This window comes from Pelophylax lessonae (assembly GCF_965119305.1).
Source record: "Pelophylax lessonae genome assembly, chromosome: 1".
Lineage (NCBI taxonomy): Eukaryota > Metazoa > Chordata > Amphibia > Anura > Ranidae > Pelophylax > Pelophylax lessonae.
Genome location: NC_138768.1, coordinates 516,764,241 through 516,780,846, shown reverse-complemented (window position 1 = coordinate 516,780,846; position 16,606 = coordinate 516,764,241). Strand labels below are relative to the sequence as shown.

The window sequence follows — 16,606 nt, the reverse complement described above, 5'->3', positions numbered from 1 at the left end:
CTCCTTTCAAAATTAGGATCCCCTCATATAGGCTTTTTGGGCTTCCCATAGTATATTTTTTGGTGTTTCTTCCCTTTCATTCATTTGAAAATATAGTTCCATTTCTTTTCTAATCTCTTCTCCCCATTTCTTGTCTGTTAATAACTCCTCATTTAATCTCCAGGTATTTGTTTTAATCTGTCTCCCTGTTATTTTCAACTTCATCTTAACTGGGGCATGATCTGACCAGGTCTTAATTCCAATTTTTACCTCTGTCACCGCCTCTATTCCTCTATGTTCGATCAATATGTAATCTATCCTCGAGTGTATTTTATATACCGGGCAGTGGAACGTATAATCCCGTTCTCTTGGGTGAAATATTCTCCATGTATCCAATAGTTGATGTTGTAATAACTTCTTTTTAATCATTTTTAAATATGATGTTCTACTCCATCGTACATTCGACATATTGTCTACCTCAGGATCCATGCAAAAATTAAAGTCTCTGGCCATTATCACCCACCCCTTTTTAAACTCCACTAGTTTGTCCAATATTCTCCCAAGATATCCCATGGGTTTATCATTTGGGCAATATATATTTACTAAAGTTACCTCTCTTGAAAACAGTTTCCCTTTAAAAAAGAGGAATCTGCCCTCACTATCTGTCATCCTCTCTTCTAGGTCTGGAACAGAGCAAAGTGGAAATCATCAGGCCCAACATCTGCATGCAAGTCCTGAGTGACAAATGATGGTTGGACAACAGGAGCCGAATCCGCGTCCTTGATATCGATAGAAGCCAGAAGATCCCCTTGATGAAGGAAAGCTACTATTGTGCCGATAGACTCCATCTGAAATTTCTGAACCCGCACAAAGCGGTTCAGAGCCTTGAGGTCCAAGATCGGACGAACCTTGCCTTCCTTCCTGGGAACTGTAAACAGATTTGAATAAAAACCTTGAAAACGTTCCGATTCTGGAACCGGCACAATGACCCCTTGTGCTAAGAGGCCCTGCACTGCCCCGTAGAGGCCTGGTAGTCGATTGTGAGACAGGCGCAAGTTGAAAGTCAAGAACCTTGCCGGAGGCAAGGACCGAAACTCTTGTAACCGAACCAACTCGTAGACCCATTTGTCCTGAATGAACAAGGCCCACGTCTCCGGGAAAAAGGTAAAGACGTGCCCCCCTCCCCAGATGTCTGCAGAACCAGTAGTGCCCGCTTTCGACTTACCATTCCAGGGTCTCCTGGAGCCTACCGCAAAATTACGTGTGGATCTCAAACCCTTTTCCTGCGATCCAGATGAATGAAAGGGCCGTTTGTGAGCTGAGAAAAAAGGACCACGTTTACGACGAGGTTCCTTACCCCTTGCAACCTGCGGAAGTAATGTACTCTTACCTCCCGTAAGGCCTTAATTATCTCTTCCATAGAAGCACCGAACAAACGGTCACCTACAAAAAGGTAGATCAGTCAGCACCTTTTTAGAAGCCTGGTCGGCCGACCAGTACTTCAATCAAATCATGCGGCGAAGAATCACCGCCGTCACAGGTACCCTGCCGGCCAAGGGGGCCACATCCAAAAATGCATCACAAATGTTCTGTAGCCCCTGGATCAACTGATCCGCCATCTCAGGAGGGTGTTGACCCCCTTCCAGATCCTGGCGTAAAATTTTAGCCAATTCTGTTAATCTGGGATCCCAAGGTGATAGCAAACTCTGGCCTTAACATTGAACCTGCCACAGTGAAAAAGGTACCGGACCAGAGGCTAAGCTCTCTTGTCCACAGGATCCTTAAAGGATGGAGAATCCTCCACCGTCAAAAGTGTGGCCTTATTTAACCTGGAATCCTAAGAGTTCACCGAGGGTGGAACCTTAAGTTTCTTCAGGAGAAACTCCTCAAAAGGTATATCATCTAGCGAAATGCTTAGGTATTCCAACCATACGTTTCAGGGGAACCCCACTGACTAGTGACAATCTCGTCAAAATAGGCAGGAAAGGGGAAAACCTTTGTCACCTTGGAAGATTTGCGGGCGCCAAACTGCATCGGCGTCGCCGTCTCAGCGGATTCCTCCAGCTTTAAGGTTTCCCGCACTGACACAATCAATCAAGGCTTCCACTAGCGCCTTTTCATGCGCAGCTGCTGCTGCGGAGGAGGATTTGTCCTCACTATTAGAGCACTCAGGGTGCGTGGATGCAGACCCAGTGGGCTGACTCCCGTCCGTGGTGGCCAAATCCACCTCAGACTCGGAGGAGGCAAAGGATACAGGTGAAGGCGGGGGGGCACTTCTTGCTAGGCCACTTTTGCAGGGCCATATCTACCTTAGATATAAGTGACTTCAGGGCTGCCGTCATGGCCGCCAGGGCAGACTAAGACCCAGAGGGTCCCGCAGCTTCAAGGTGTTGGTCAGGTGGTGATACACGCTCCAGAAGCTCCATAGATAATCAGAGCCGCGCCATGCATAAAAAGAAAAGGTTTTCAAAAAGAACTCCCCCCCGCCCTGTACACCGCTGGAGAACCACAAGAATCAGCACATCTGCGGCGCTGTATAGCAGAGGAAGGATCGTATACCCACAGAGACTCACCACCCCAGAGCTGGAGAGCGCCAAACAGCTTGCCACACTGTGATGAAAGAGGAAGAGGAAGCACCGAAACTGACATTGGAGGCCCCCACAGCACATCACCGCACTCGGACTACAAGAAAATGGCCGCCGCTATATGCAATGGGAAACCAAAAACATGGCCACTGGACTAAACAAACATGGCCGCCGAAAGCGGGAAACCGCATCCACGGCAAATGGCAGCGCTGCGTGACGCTGCACGGGACCCCAGGGAAGAAAGCATCCACCAGGAGGAAACCCCCCAAGGACCCGCCCACCCCACAGCACCAAGGTACAGGCACCCCCAAAAGAGGGGCCGACAGCGACACCTACCCACCGCTCTGAGGCCCAACACCAGTGAAGCCCCCCCAAAATACACCTGTGCCCCCCCAAAAGGGGGCTAAGGTGGAGAGACAAGGGGCAGGTGAGGGCGACCAACACAGGGGAACCCCGCTAGGGAGGGGGGGGAAACGTTAGGGGAGGGAGGACACAGAAGGGGGGCCTACCATCCTCAGGGAGGGCCCGAGACCACCCCAGAAATTCTAAAAGAAAGGAGGGGAGACACTACTCACCACACAATGGCATCAGGCAGGCACTACTCCCCCGCACCATCTTGGAATGGGGGTGCTGCGGTCCGAGGTACACAGACTCTGATCGTGACTGCTGTCGTGATCAACTTTGCGAGGCATTTCACTCGCCTCCCAGCCCCCGTCCAGTGGGGCTATGTCGCGACCAACCTAGCGCAGAGCTAATAGTTGAGTCATGTTCGCAGGCCAGACTGGGAGGACCATAAGGATCTAGAATATCCAGTGCATAGCCCAGTCCACCTGCTAACTGTAGTTCACACAGGAACAAAAAAAAATAAAGGAAAAAGAGAAAAGAAAAAATCCAATTTAAAAAAGGAAAAAAATGTCAGGACCGCAGATCCCAGCAGAGAGCTAGGTCCTTACTCCTGACTAGGCAGAAAAAACTGAAGTCCTATAGCAGGAAATGATGGTATACCGCCTTAGAGGTGTAGCCGAAATTTTTTTCCGCTTTGGAGGGCTGGTGGGTGTCAAAAGGGACCGGCGCCTCCGATGCTGCATCAGCCGCAAGCTCAATTTTTAAAATTTCACGCACTGACACAAACAGTGCATCCACCAGCGTCTTTTCATGCGCGGCGAGAGGAGCAAAGGAATCATCCTCGCTATCTGAGCACTCAGGGTGCAAAGACGCAGGTCCAGCAGGGTGACTTGAGTCCACAGTGGCTGAAACAATTTCAGGATCGGAAGTAACAATCAGGGGAGGGCCGCCGATTGCGATCCTGCAAAGGGGGCGACGACCGAGGGCCCACCAATGGACCACCTACTGGACCCCGCAAAAAGGGGACAAAGGGGTCGCCCTCCGAGCCCCTTCATAGAGGCCCGCATAATAGGAAATAGCCCCCCTAAAGGGGGCCGCCCACCATGATGCGGACGCACAGGCAGGGAACCCTGCTGGTCCCATAGCGCTAAAAAGGGGCAGGTGCCCCACACAATAATGGCGGCTAGGCGGTCATCAAAAAATGAACCACCCCCACAGTGCCACCCCTTCCAAGGGATGCACCAAGCTGACCGCATGGCCTAGCAGGCTTCAAGCCGCAGCCCAAATTTTGGTGTAGGCCCAGCCCCAAAGGCACGGATCCCAGTCGGGCAGATGCCCAACGGAAGAGTGGGGTCTCAGCCAAACTCACTGAGGCCACCCCCTAAATTTTTGTGGACGCCCAGCTGCCTGGATGCGAGCCCCAGCAAAACCGACCACCCAGGGGCAGCGGAGGGGAGGGCAGATGCTCAAACAGAAGACAGTGGCTTCAGCCACCCTGGCCCACATAGTTTCCGACCAGTAGGCCACAAAGCCGCGGCCTTAATTTTTGGCCGGATCCGGCCGCATGAGGCACATACCTGCGGATGCTTAACCATCTACTCCCCCAGCCCAACAGCCATCGCAGGGAGCCCCAGAGGACATCCCTGCCCCAGTCACCAAACTCCAGGGTGACAGGGAACCCTGCTCAACCCCCCGTTGCACAGTAGGAAAAAACAGCAGCAACTCCAACAAGCCCTCTTTTAGAGCATGTGGCAAAAGCCAGCTCATAACCTCACCCGGGGGGGCTGAAAGACCCACGGTGACCACCAAAAGTTTAGAGGGGGTGGGGGTGTGGTTAGAGGAGGGAAAAATCGGGGGTCCTACCGTCCCAGGGAGGGGGGCCCACGTCCACCCAAAAAGCCTCCAGAAGTAGAGGGGGGTCAGCTACTTACCATACCAGGAACACAGTTGGTACCGCTCCGGACAGACCAGTGCTCCATCGGAATGTGGGTGGCTGTCAGCCAGGAGGAAGGCTGAGGCCAGGTCATATGTGCCCTTGGGAGACGTTAACTCGCAGGCCAGCCCCGTCCAGTGGGGCTATGTCGCAGCTGACCTAGAGACAAAGCTGAGATCTAGATTATCCAGTCCGTTAATTGATTGTAGATTGATTGTTGACTGTAGATTCTCACAGGAACAAAATAAAGATAGGAAAAAATTCCATGTAAAAAGAAACAATTACCAGCAAGGAACTAGGGCCTTACTCCTGACAGCCTATAGCTGAGAGTGGGTGTATACCCCCTGGGATTGCCCATAGGTGTAGTCAAGCTTTTTTCAGCCAAGTGTTCTACTCCTGTAGGGGTCAGTATAACCCAATTGTTAAGATAAATCAGGAGCTCTGTCCATCAATGAATGAAAGAGAAAAAGGTTTTGTCCTTAAAGTTTAACCACTTCAGCTCCGGAAGATTAGGCCAGGCATTGCTTTAACTGACAATTGCACAGTCGTGCGACACTGTACCCAAATAAAATGTATGCCTTTTTTCCCATAAATAGAGCTTTCTTGTGATGGTATTTGATCACCTCTGTGGTTTTTATTTTTTGCGCTATAAACAAAAAAAGAACCATCATTTAAAAAAATATAAAATATTTTTAACTTTCTCCTATACAACATAACCAATAAAAAAAAAAAAAAACATTTTCTCATCCTTTTAGGCCAATTTGTATTCTGCTACATACTTTGGTAAAAAAAATCCCAACATCCCCTGATGATGTCAAGTGTGACGAAACATGTTGGGAGGAGCTTAACCACATGATGCTGGTATGCTGCTGGAGGTCGATCATGTTTTTGGATGAGAAACAGACACACGCTGTTTTTACTATATGCTTTTTATCTTTGGATATAATGGGAGTACCCTGTGTGCAGAGTTTTATTATATGTTTAATAAAGCCTTTTTAAGGATGTCTGCGCAATGATATTCTCATTTCACCTTTATCACGAGGAACTACTTCATATGTTGGGTCCATTCCCCTGGACATACACCTCTGTATGATACATTTATGCTACCTGGCTGGATCCGTCTGTTGGTCTGTGACAGAAGTCTGCTTCATTTTGGTTGAGCCTGATTGAATGTTGTCTCCTTTAGCTTATCTGGTAAGAGGCTGCATGTTTATACCTTCCTGGTGGTGGCTATACCCACAGCACGTTTTTGGTTTATCTTCACTGAGGGATCGTTTTTTGAACTTTGTATCTCCTCTGAGCGCGGCTAACCTATTTTGAATTTCTGATTATTCTTCACCAAGAGGACATTGTGTCTGCTGCTCATTTACTCTTCATGGACTCTTTTTTTATTTCCTTTTAATATTCTTGATATTTTTATGTCCTAGCGCAATTTATTCTTGTTTAATAAGTGTATACTGATTGGTTCGTGCAAAAGTTATAGTGTAACACGGAATGATCGGCAGGTCCTGGCGGCCATCGCAGACGCCAGACCCGCTGATTGGCGCACGCCCCCGACATCATGTGCATAAACTCAGGCCACCTGCCGCCAGTCTGGAAGTGGTTCATGTGTGCTGGTGATGACTAGCTGTTTATATTCTCTCCCTAACCGGACACAGACATCAAAAAGAAATCTGACAGGGTTCCTGACCATTCCCCACTCCATCCAAATGGAAAAAAAAAAACGTTTGGCAAAAGATACACACTTTAAAATTTGTGAAAAGTTTACTTTAAACTTGCTTCCATTGAAGGGCTTTGAAAAAGGAGTTTCCGTTCTTTATTTTATAACAGTTATCAGGTGATCTAATTATGTTGCTGCTAACAGCTTCCTACCATGTACCACTGCTTATGAAACAAGGGATCTGTAGGCACCACACTTGTATGTCTTTTAATCCTTTTCTTCAGAACCTGTTGTTCAAGCCACTGCACCTGCAAAATAAAAAACAAAAAGATATCAGAGTATAACATCCACCACCAGATAAAGTGGATGAGTGCACTGCTTACATGGTATAGAACCTAAACCTTTTTGAGTTAAGGCACCGTTTAAAATTATGCACAATCTGGAGGCACCCCATTCTAAAATGTAAAAAAACTAAACTAATAGTTTTACATAATGTGGCAACATCCTCACACGTAGCACACCCAACATTAGAAGTGACTATTTCTTACAAAGCAAATACACCATTTCACTCTTGTACTGACTAGTATTTCAATGTTTCTCTTATCCCTCAGTTTCTCTCCCTCACTCAGCCAATGTGACCCAAACGCTGACGTAAAGGTGCAGGGGAGAGGCAAACAAGGATGCTGTGCAGGCGCCCGACATCCTTCCTATCAATCAATTACATCACTGGTTGTTAGAATGACTGCGGCTAGAAGGTTGTTATGGTGCATCAATGAAACCTGTGGCTTTGTGTAACTAAAAGGCAGGCTTGATCCACCTGCTGGTTTGTATACAATTTTTGGGCATTTTGCTAAGGCACCCCTGAGGAAACCTGAAGGCACCCTGGTTTCAATTATGGTAAAATTAAAAGGTTGATTCGATTTCTGTTTGATCTACGTTTTACAATATAACTTAGTCAGAGTCAGCAGGCTTCTCATTGTGCTTCTGGATGGAACTGCAGACACTTGTAACTTTAAAGCAAGGTTCAACACATGTCCATGAGAGTGCTAAAGGATCATATGGAGAATGTTGCTCGTTATCCATGAGCACTATTTAATAACAGACTGGAACTTTGAGAACTTTTGTATTAGTGTGATGGTGAGACTTGAGTTTGCGCTAGCGAGTTAGTTTCTATCCCAAAGGAGGTTTAGGGTCCCCGCAGATCCCCGGGGCATAGTTAGAAATAACCTCTTGATTACCACACACACACACACGCTTCCATTACTAGTATAGTGTTTGAACAGATCAATATCTGATCAGAACTATACTAGCGCCCCCATAGTTTAGGGTTCCCAAAACACGGTGTTTGCACAGTCAGCACTGATTCCTGTCAGCGCCTGCGTTTAACCCTTTCACCCAGGCAAGTGTAGTAATCAATAGATTACTGTCACTTACAAAAAAACACAACACACAAAACTGCCGTGTTAGCAGAGTCAGGCCTGATCCCTGCTAGCATTAGCAGTTTTTTTAGTAGCGCTTGAAATAGTCCTTGACAACCAGGTGCTTTTATTACCCGTGAGTCAACACCACTGTACAGGTAAATTTAGTTACCAAAATGTCCAAACGTTGGTACAGTGGTGAAGAGGTATATAATATACTCTGCGCGTCAGATGATAGCGATGGGGAAGCTACACTGGCAGAATCAGGGTCAGTATATGAACCAGATGACGGCAGCGGCTCCCTGACAGATAGCTCTGACGACAGATGGGTCCCTGTTAGACCCAGGCGTACCCGACCCCATTCTGGAGTTGTTGAGATGCAGGAATCGCAGGGTGCTCGTATGGAGCAGAGTGTGGTTACTAGTGCTGCTCATCTTTCTGGCGACCTGGCAAGCGCCAGCAGCCTAGTACACCCTGGACCTAGTACAACCAGCACTGCAGTATCACCTGGTGACGTGGCGAGTCCCCTAAGTGCAGTTGAAGCTGGTGCGGTGGCTAGCACAAGTAGTGGCCCGCAGCCACCGCGTATTCGTAGACAGGCCCGTAGAGCCCATAGTGCCCTCCCTGATGCGCTGGCATATCCCAATTGGCAACCCACTGATTCTACAGCGCCAGTACTTCCCCCCAATAACCGCCCAACCTGGAATCCACGTGGAGACAGCTGGTTTTACGCCACTGAACTTTTTTGAGCTGTTCTTCACGGAAGATCTTTACAGATCTATTGTGGATCAATCAAATTTATATGCACGACAATTCATCGCCGCCAACCCAAATGCGCCCCTTGCCAGACCATTCGGCTGGAAACCTATAACGGTTTCCGATTTTAAAATCTTTCTGGGCCTTTCCCTCCACATGGGCATAACTAACAGAGTGAAGTGCGGCTATATTGGTCCACTAGCCCAGTTCACTATATGCGCATGTACTCTGCCTCCATGTCCAGGGCGAGATATGAGCAAATTCTGCGATTTATGCATTTCAGCGACAATGAACTCTGTCGTCCTCGGGGAGACCCTGAATATGATCGGCTCCACAAAATTCGGCCCCTCATAGACCACTTTAATCAGCGGTTTGCAGCCTTGTTCACCCCTGAACAAGTTGTCTGCGTTGACGAGTCCCTGATTAAATTTACTGGCCAACTTGCTATGAAACAGTACCTCCCCAGCAAGCGTGCCAAGTACGGGGTCAAGCTTTACAAATTGTGTGACAGGGTCACAGGTTATACAGTTAGTTTGCGGGTCTATGAGGGAAAAGATAGCTGTTGGAGCCCCCGAACTGCCCAGACTACATAGGGAGCAGCGGCAAGATTGTTTGGGACTTGGTGTCACCCTTATCCGGAAAGGGGTACCATTTGTACGTGGACAACTTTTACACAAGCGTGCCACTAGTTAGTCATCTTTCTGAATTACAAATTGGCGCATGTGGCACCGTGCGACCTAATCGCCGGGGCTTCCCCAACGGTTTGTAAATTCCCGTCTTAGTCGGGGGGCGAGAGCCTGCTTGAAAACTGACAAATTGCTTGCGGTGAAGTGGAAGGATACACGGGATGTTTAGGTTCTGTCCTCCCTTCATGCAGACACGACGATCCAAATCCCTAGGGCAACTGGCGTTCTGGAGAAACCCCTCTGTGTCCACGAATATAACCTTAATATGGGAGGGGTGGACCTTAACGACCAGCTTTTGGCGCCGTATTTAGTTGCCTGTAAAGCCAGACGCTGGTACAAAAAAAGTGTCTGTTTACCTTTACCAATTGGCTATGCTGAACGCCTTTGTCCTATACAGGGCGTCAGGACGAACTGGACCCTTCCGGGAATTCCAGGAAGCGATCATCCTTGCCTACCTGTACCCAGGAGGCATGCCTGCCCAACTTCCCCTTCCAGATGCACTGAGCCGGCTGCGTGAGAGACATTTTCCTTATGTCCTCCCGAGTACCCCTACACAAAGACGACCCCAAAGACGATGTCGTGTCTGTAGCAGGCGCGGATGTAGGCGTGACACCCGTTATTATTGTCCCATATGTCCTGACCAACCTGGTCTCTGCATCGGGGAATGTTTCGAGCGCTACCATACACTAGTGGAGTTTTAGTGTAGGGTACAGCATGACACAGTGTAGGGCACACAAACACAGGGTCTCGAAAGATGCTGGATGTCCATCGACATTTTGAGAGACCCAAGCTGGAAGATCGCAGTCCCAAATCAAGGAACAACAGTTAGAAAGAAAAATAAAAGGATCCAAAAACTGTTGTTGTGTCAGTCATTTTATATGTTCTTCTACTCTTCGTACTGTACTTTTAATGTACTTTTGTTTTTTCATTCTTTTGTGACCTGTCTCTCTTGCAGGTACTCGTCGGCTGCCACGACATTGATTTTATATATTCTGACACAAACAGCGTTTACGCTCAGCATATATGGATGCCTTTGCTGGCAGCAGCTGTGGTGATTTTCTGATTTCAGCACTGTAGTTAAAATACTATTTTGGTATACGTGGATAGTGTCGTGTATACCCATCATTAAATTCAGTGGGTGGTTGTTTGGGCGGTTAATGATGAGTAATACTACACATTATTCCTGTGCTGATTTCTGATAGGTTCTCTTTTTTTTTTGTTCAGCCCACAGGCCGCATGAAAAAAAAAAAACCTATATGCCAAACAAGGACCAGCAATGTACTGGTACGTTGCTGGACTTTGAGTGGTTATACCAGGATGATGCCTGCAGATTTTGGCATCATCTTGGTATCGTTTTTTACAGCCAGCGGTCGTGTAAAAGCAATCCTAGCAGGTAATTGGCCGCTAGACTGCTTTTACATGCAGTGGGAGGGGACTCCCCCCAACCCCCACCCACCGCCGCCTTCTGTGGTTTTTCTCGGCTCTCCTGTCCCACCGGTTAACCTGAGAGTGCAGCCGGTGGTTCAATTATCTAACCATAGAGCTAATTGGAAATGAGAATGGCTCCAATCATCTCTATGGCCTAAGATACCGGAAGCTACGAGCATTTCATGACTTCTGTTTTGCCAGAAATAAACAGGGCCATTGGGAAATTGGGAAAGTATTTTATCACACCAATTTTGGTGTGGTCAGATGCGTTAAGGTCAGAGGAGAGATCTAGAGTCTAAAAGACCCCAATTTTTTTAAAAAAGAGTACCTGTCACTACAGATTGCTATCATAGGGGATATTTAAATTCACTGTGATAACAATAAAAAGGATTTAAAAAAAAAAATGAAAGGAAAGGTGTCAAAATAAAGCAAAAAAATAAATAAAAATCAAGCCCCTTCCCCCGTCCCCTCGTGCTTGCGCGCAATGGCGCACGCAAGCGTTGGTCTAGTGACATATGTAAATCGCAATTGCAGCATGCATGTGAGGTATCGCCGCGAACGCCAGGTCGAGTGCAGTAATTCTTTCAGTAGACCTCCTCTGTAAGTCTAAAGTGGTAACCTGTAAAGACTTTTAAAAATGTACGTACTTTGTTGCCGCTGCAGAGGCGTGGGCAATTTTTAAACCATGTAATGTTTGGTATCTATGTACTCGGCATAAGATCATCTTTTAAATTTTACCAAACAAATTGGAATTATATAGTGTACTTGTGAAATAAATTTGTAAAAATGTATTTTTTTTCGCAGAAATTGCGTTTGGGAAAATCTGTGCGCAAATACCGTGACACAAAAAAATTTGCAACATCCACCATTTTATTCTATAGGGCCTCTGCTTTAAAGAAATGTTTGGGGGTTCAAAGTAATTTTCTAGTAAAAAAAAAAATATTTCTCTTACGTCCTCCGACAGTCGTCGCCACTTCATAATCTTCACCAATGGGGTAATTGACCTTTTCTCCGCAGGAGTAGCTAGGCAACAAGATTTGTTAACATCAAAGCTTTTAGCATATCACACCCCTAGGGGGTGGTCCCCTCAGTCAATACCTCCCTGCTTCCAGCATTCTCAACTCCGTTTTCAATTGCCTAGCTTAGGAGTAGCTGGCTGTTCCTGTGCTAGGGCTTTCAGTCTCAGCCTTCTATCCTCTTTTTGATTTTATTTCAAGTATTTTTCTCCTTTTACTTAGCTGTTTTTTTCTCAGCTTTAGTTTTCTTCGGATGATGATGATCATGCGGAGCTGGGTCTCGGACTGGCCACCCTGGATCCCAGGGCTGAGAGCCAGGGGTTTCCTCAGCCTGCCATCGAGCGTTCAGCTCAGGTTTTCCTGGCATATTGAACGACCCATCCCTGTTCGCTGCAGGGATGCTGCCTGTGAGGTGGCTACCTCACCGGACGCCATTTGCGGTTTCGCACCGCAGTCCACTGCGTCCTGGCTGCGACACTCCCTGTCCTCAGTACAGCGGTTTGGTCGCTAGAGAAGGCTCCCCACGCCATCCGGAATGGTAAGTAAATTTCTATGTGGGGACCTGTCTGTTTGGGTGTCGGTCTGTGACTGTGTGACCCGCATGTCTGTGTAAGTGCTGAGCTCCCTGTCAGATTCCTGTGATAGCTGCCTTTCTGTGGGCTGCGGTGGGGGGGGGGGGGGGCTCTCCCGCTCTGCTGTGTGAGATGTATGGGGCAGACTGGGCTCAGACATGCTGTGCGGCGACCGCTGATGCGGCCCGCCATTTTTTCTCGGCAAACTGTGGTGACCGGCCCTGTGTGGTACAGCGCGGTGTTTTGGCGGCGATCGCTCCTGCAAGCACACGTCGGCGCCATTTTCTTATTGCCTTGATTCCCTCAGCCGAGCGGCCATGTTTGTGAAGCCTTCATAGGCTATATAGGGCGGTCAGTTATTGCATCACTTCCTTTTTTCACTGGAACAGCGATCGGTGGCATCAGCTGTGTGCTCTCTCCAGGTTTTTACCTTCCTTATCCTGTATTTCCTTGCTCAGTGCTCCTTATCCCTGCGGGGGTCGGTACATACAGTAGTGTGCGGTGGGCTGCGCTCGCCGCGGTCTTAAAGGGGCAGTCCTTTATTTCAGTTGATACTGGGGCATTGATTCTCAGGATTGCAAGTTTCCTCCCACCCTGGTGGGGGGCCAAGGGGCTGCTGCATCCCCCGAGGGGGCTGATCTGGCTGCTGTTGTAGCGAACTTGGCTTCTCAGGTGCAGATGCTAATGGCTGATCGATCCGCAAAACGGCCCAGGTTATCTATTTCCTCTGATTCAGAGGGCGATGGGGCTCTAAGGCTGGAGTGCTATTCTCAGGGTCTCGTTCATCTCTGGACCTTGTGGGGTCTGAGGGGGAGGCTGAGGTAGAAGGAGTTGATACTTCTCCCCCTGGCTCGCCTGAAGAGCTTGCACTCATGGATGAGTTGATTACTTCTATCAAGGAAACACTGCATCTGCAGGATGAACCAAGTCCTCCTGCTTTGATGTCCTCTTATGGGACGCAAAGGAAACGCAAAGCAGCGCAGGCTTTTCCCTGCCCTGCGGAATTTCAGCGCGCTGTTGATGAGCAATGGCGCAATTTAAAGAAGCCTTTTACTGTGCCAAGTAAGTTCAAGCTGCGTTATCCATTTACACCCACCACTGATGAGCGTTGGTGTGTGCCGCCTCAGGTGGATCACGCGGTGGCAGTTTTGAATAAATCTACTGCGATTCCTGCTGAGGATACCCCGGTGTTCCGGGACCCTACGGACAGGAGATTGGAGTCTCTAGCCCGTCATACTTATACGGTTGCTGGTTCTATGCTGAAGCCGATTTTTGCTTCCATTATGGCAGCCCAAGCTATTGCGGATTGGACGCAGGTGCTCAGGCACACCCTGGTGGCTGACTCTGCTCCGACAACGTTGGCTATGGTAGATCAAATTCATCAGGGTGTCATGTATTTGTGCGATGCGGACTTGGATTTAGTCCCTTTGGCTGCACCTCTCTCCAGTGTAGCGGTGTTGAACCGTCGCCTGATATGGCTGAAATGTTGGTCGGTTGACCAATCCTCTCGCAAGACTCTAGCTAATCTTCCCTACGCGGGATATCGCCTTTTTGGCGAGTCTTTGGATACTCTGATAAAGGGAATTTCCGGGGGTAAGAGCACTCTCTTACCCCAAACTCACAAGAATAAGTTTGTTCGCGGTAAGAAGAATACCTCGTTTAGGCCCTCTCAGGGGTCCTTTCGTGCCTTTCGGTCGCAATACAAGGGCAAGCCCTTCAAGGGCCAAGGCTCCCAGAAGAAGCCGTGGGCAGGTAAGCAGAAGTCCGGCCAGTCCGGGTCCGCTGCCCATACCAATTCGGCCTGAAGGGGCGCCCTCACCCGGTTCTGGGGTGGGGGGACGTTTGCTCGGTTTTCTTCAACCCTGGCTGGCCCGCATTCGGGACAGGTGGGTTCAGGAAATCGTTCGATCTGGATACAAGATCGAGTTTCTCTCTCGGCCGGCGAGCAGATTTTTTCCCTCAAATCTTCAGCTGTCTCCGGAGCGTTTGCAGGATCTGCACCTGGCGGTGCAGGACCTGCGGGCCCAGGGAGTGGTGGTTCCGGTGCCTCATCGGGACAGATTTCGGGGGTTCTACTCCAATCTGTTCACTGTGCCCAGAAAGGAGGGCAAGGTACGTCCGATTCTGGACTTGAAAGCTCTGAACCACTTTGTGCGGGTTCGCAAGTTCCGCATGGAATCCCTGTGCTCAGTGGTGGCTGCCCTGAGTCAGGGGGAATTCATGGCCTCCATCGATCTGAAGGATGCGTACCTTCACATCCCCATTTTCGAGGGTCACCAGAGGTACCTTCGATTCGCCATTGCGGAGGATCATTACAAATTCGTGGCGTTACCCTTCGGTCTCGCTTCGGCTCCGCAGGTTTTCACCAAGGTGCTTGCGCCGGTCCTGGCTTTATTGAGAGCCCACGGAGCGTCTCTGTCTTGGGATATCTGGACGATATCTTGCTTTGGTCTGCGACCAGTCGGGGCCTGGTGAACGACCTGTCCACCACGATGCAGACTCTGCAGGAGTTTGGTTGGACGATACATTTTCCAAAATCAACGTTGTGTCCGTCGGTTCGTCTTCCCTACCTGGGGATGATCCTGGTCTCTGCTCAAGCGAAGGTCTTCCTGCCGGAAGACAAGCTCCGGACACTTCAGGACGAGGTCGGGTCCCTCAGGGACACTCAGTGCTCGTCCCTCCGGACATGTATGAGATGTCTAGGTCTAATGGTCTCGGCTTTCGAGGAGATTCCCTTCACCCAGTTTCACACGCGGGGTCTTCAGGCGGAGATCTTGGCCAAGTGGGAAGGGCGTCCGCAATCTCTGGATCGGCAGCTTTCGTTGAGCCGCCACACCCGAAGGGGTCTTTTGTGGTGGCTCCAGTCCCCGGCGGTGTCGGGGGGCAAGTCCTTTCGTCCCTTGTCGTGGACGGTGATCACCACGGATGCCAGCCTGTCGGGCTGGGGTGGTGTTCTGGGCGTTCTGTCCGCCCAGGGAACTTGGTCGGAGGAGGAATCCTCCCTTCCGATCAACATTCTGGAATTGCGAGCGATAAAACTTTGCCTTCTGCATTGGTCGGAACGGCTTCAGGGCCGTCCGGTTCGGGTTCAGACGGACAATGCCACAGCGGTGGCCTACATCAACCATCAAGGGGGCACCAGAAGTGCCCGTGCTGCTCGGGAAGTAAACGGCATTCTGTCGTGGGCCGAGACGCACGTCCCAGCGATAACGGCTGTGCACATTCCGGGGGTGGAGAACTGGCAGGCGGACTATCTGAGTCGCCAGACCCTGGACCAGGGGGAGTGGTCCCTTCACCCGGATGTCTTCCAGAAGTTGTGCGCGAAATGGGGTCTCCCGGATGTGGACCCGTTCGCGTCTCGTCTGAACAACAAGGTGGAAAGGTTCGTGGCAAGGACGCGGGATCCTCAGGCAGACGCCTCAGACACGTTAGTGGCGCCCTGGCATCAGTATCGTCTGATGTATGCCTTTCCACCAATTCAGCTGCTGTCCAGGCTGCTTCGCAGATTGGCCTCGGAACCGCACGCGGTGATTCTGGTGGCACCGCACTGGCCTTGCTGGTCTTGGTACGCAGACCTCGTAAATCTGGCAGTCGACGCTCCGTGGCGCCTGCCGCTTCGGGAAGACCTTCTGTCTCAAGGGCCGATATTCCATCCTGCTTTACAGTCGCTGGCTTTAACGGCCTGGCTGTTGAAAGCCAGGTCCTGAAGGATAGGGGTCTCTCCCCTGAGGTCATACCCACTTTGATCAAGGCTAGAAAAGCCTCTTCGGGTAAAATTTACTACCGTACTTGGAAAGCGTACTTTGCCTGGTGTGAGTCCAGGGGGTATTCCCCTCGCTCATACTCGGTGTCGAGAGTGTTGGCTTTCCTCCAAACTGGAGTGGACCAGCGTTTGGCGCTGGCCACAATTAAGGGTCAGATTTCTGCGCTGGCCGTTCTTTTTCAACGCCCTGTGGCGTCTAATTCATTGGTTAGCACCTTTGTTCAGGGGGTGCGACATTTGGCCCCTCCTAGGAGGGAACCTTTGCCTCCATGGGACTTGAACTTGGTTCTGTCCGTGTTACAACAGGCTCCCTTTGAAAAGATCAGGGAGATCTCGTTGTCTCTGTTGTCCAAGAAGGTTGCCTTTTTGGTGGCGATCACTTCGGCTCGCAGGGTGTCGGAGCTGGCGGCTTTGTCCTGCAGCTCTCCCTACCTGGTGATTCACAAGGATAAGGTGGTCTTGCGA

The 16,606-nt window shown here is 49.6% G+C and overlaps 1 protein-coding gene across 1 annotated transcript in view; it reads right to left on the bottom strand.

Annotated features, from left to right (window-relative positions):
- The window catches only part of PCSK4 (proprotein convertase subtilisin/kexin type 4), a gene marked incomplete at both ends in the record, with an annotated part of 193,199 nt that overhangs the window by 124,710 nt on the left and 51,883 nt on the right, over positions 1-16,606 (bottom strand). Inside the window, one exon of the mRNA XM_082247179.1 lies at positions 6,715-6,810. Coding sequence (XP_082103305.1) covers positions 6,715-6,810 — 96 coding nt within the window. The remainder of the gene's footprint in view (positions 1-6,714; positions 6,811-16,606) is intronic.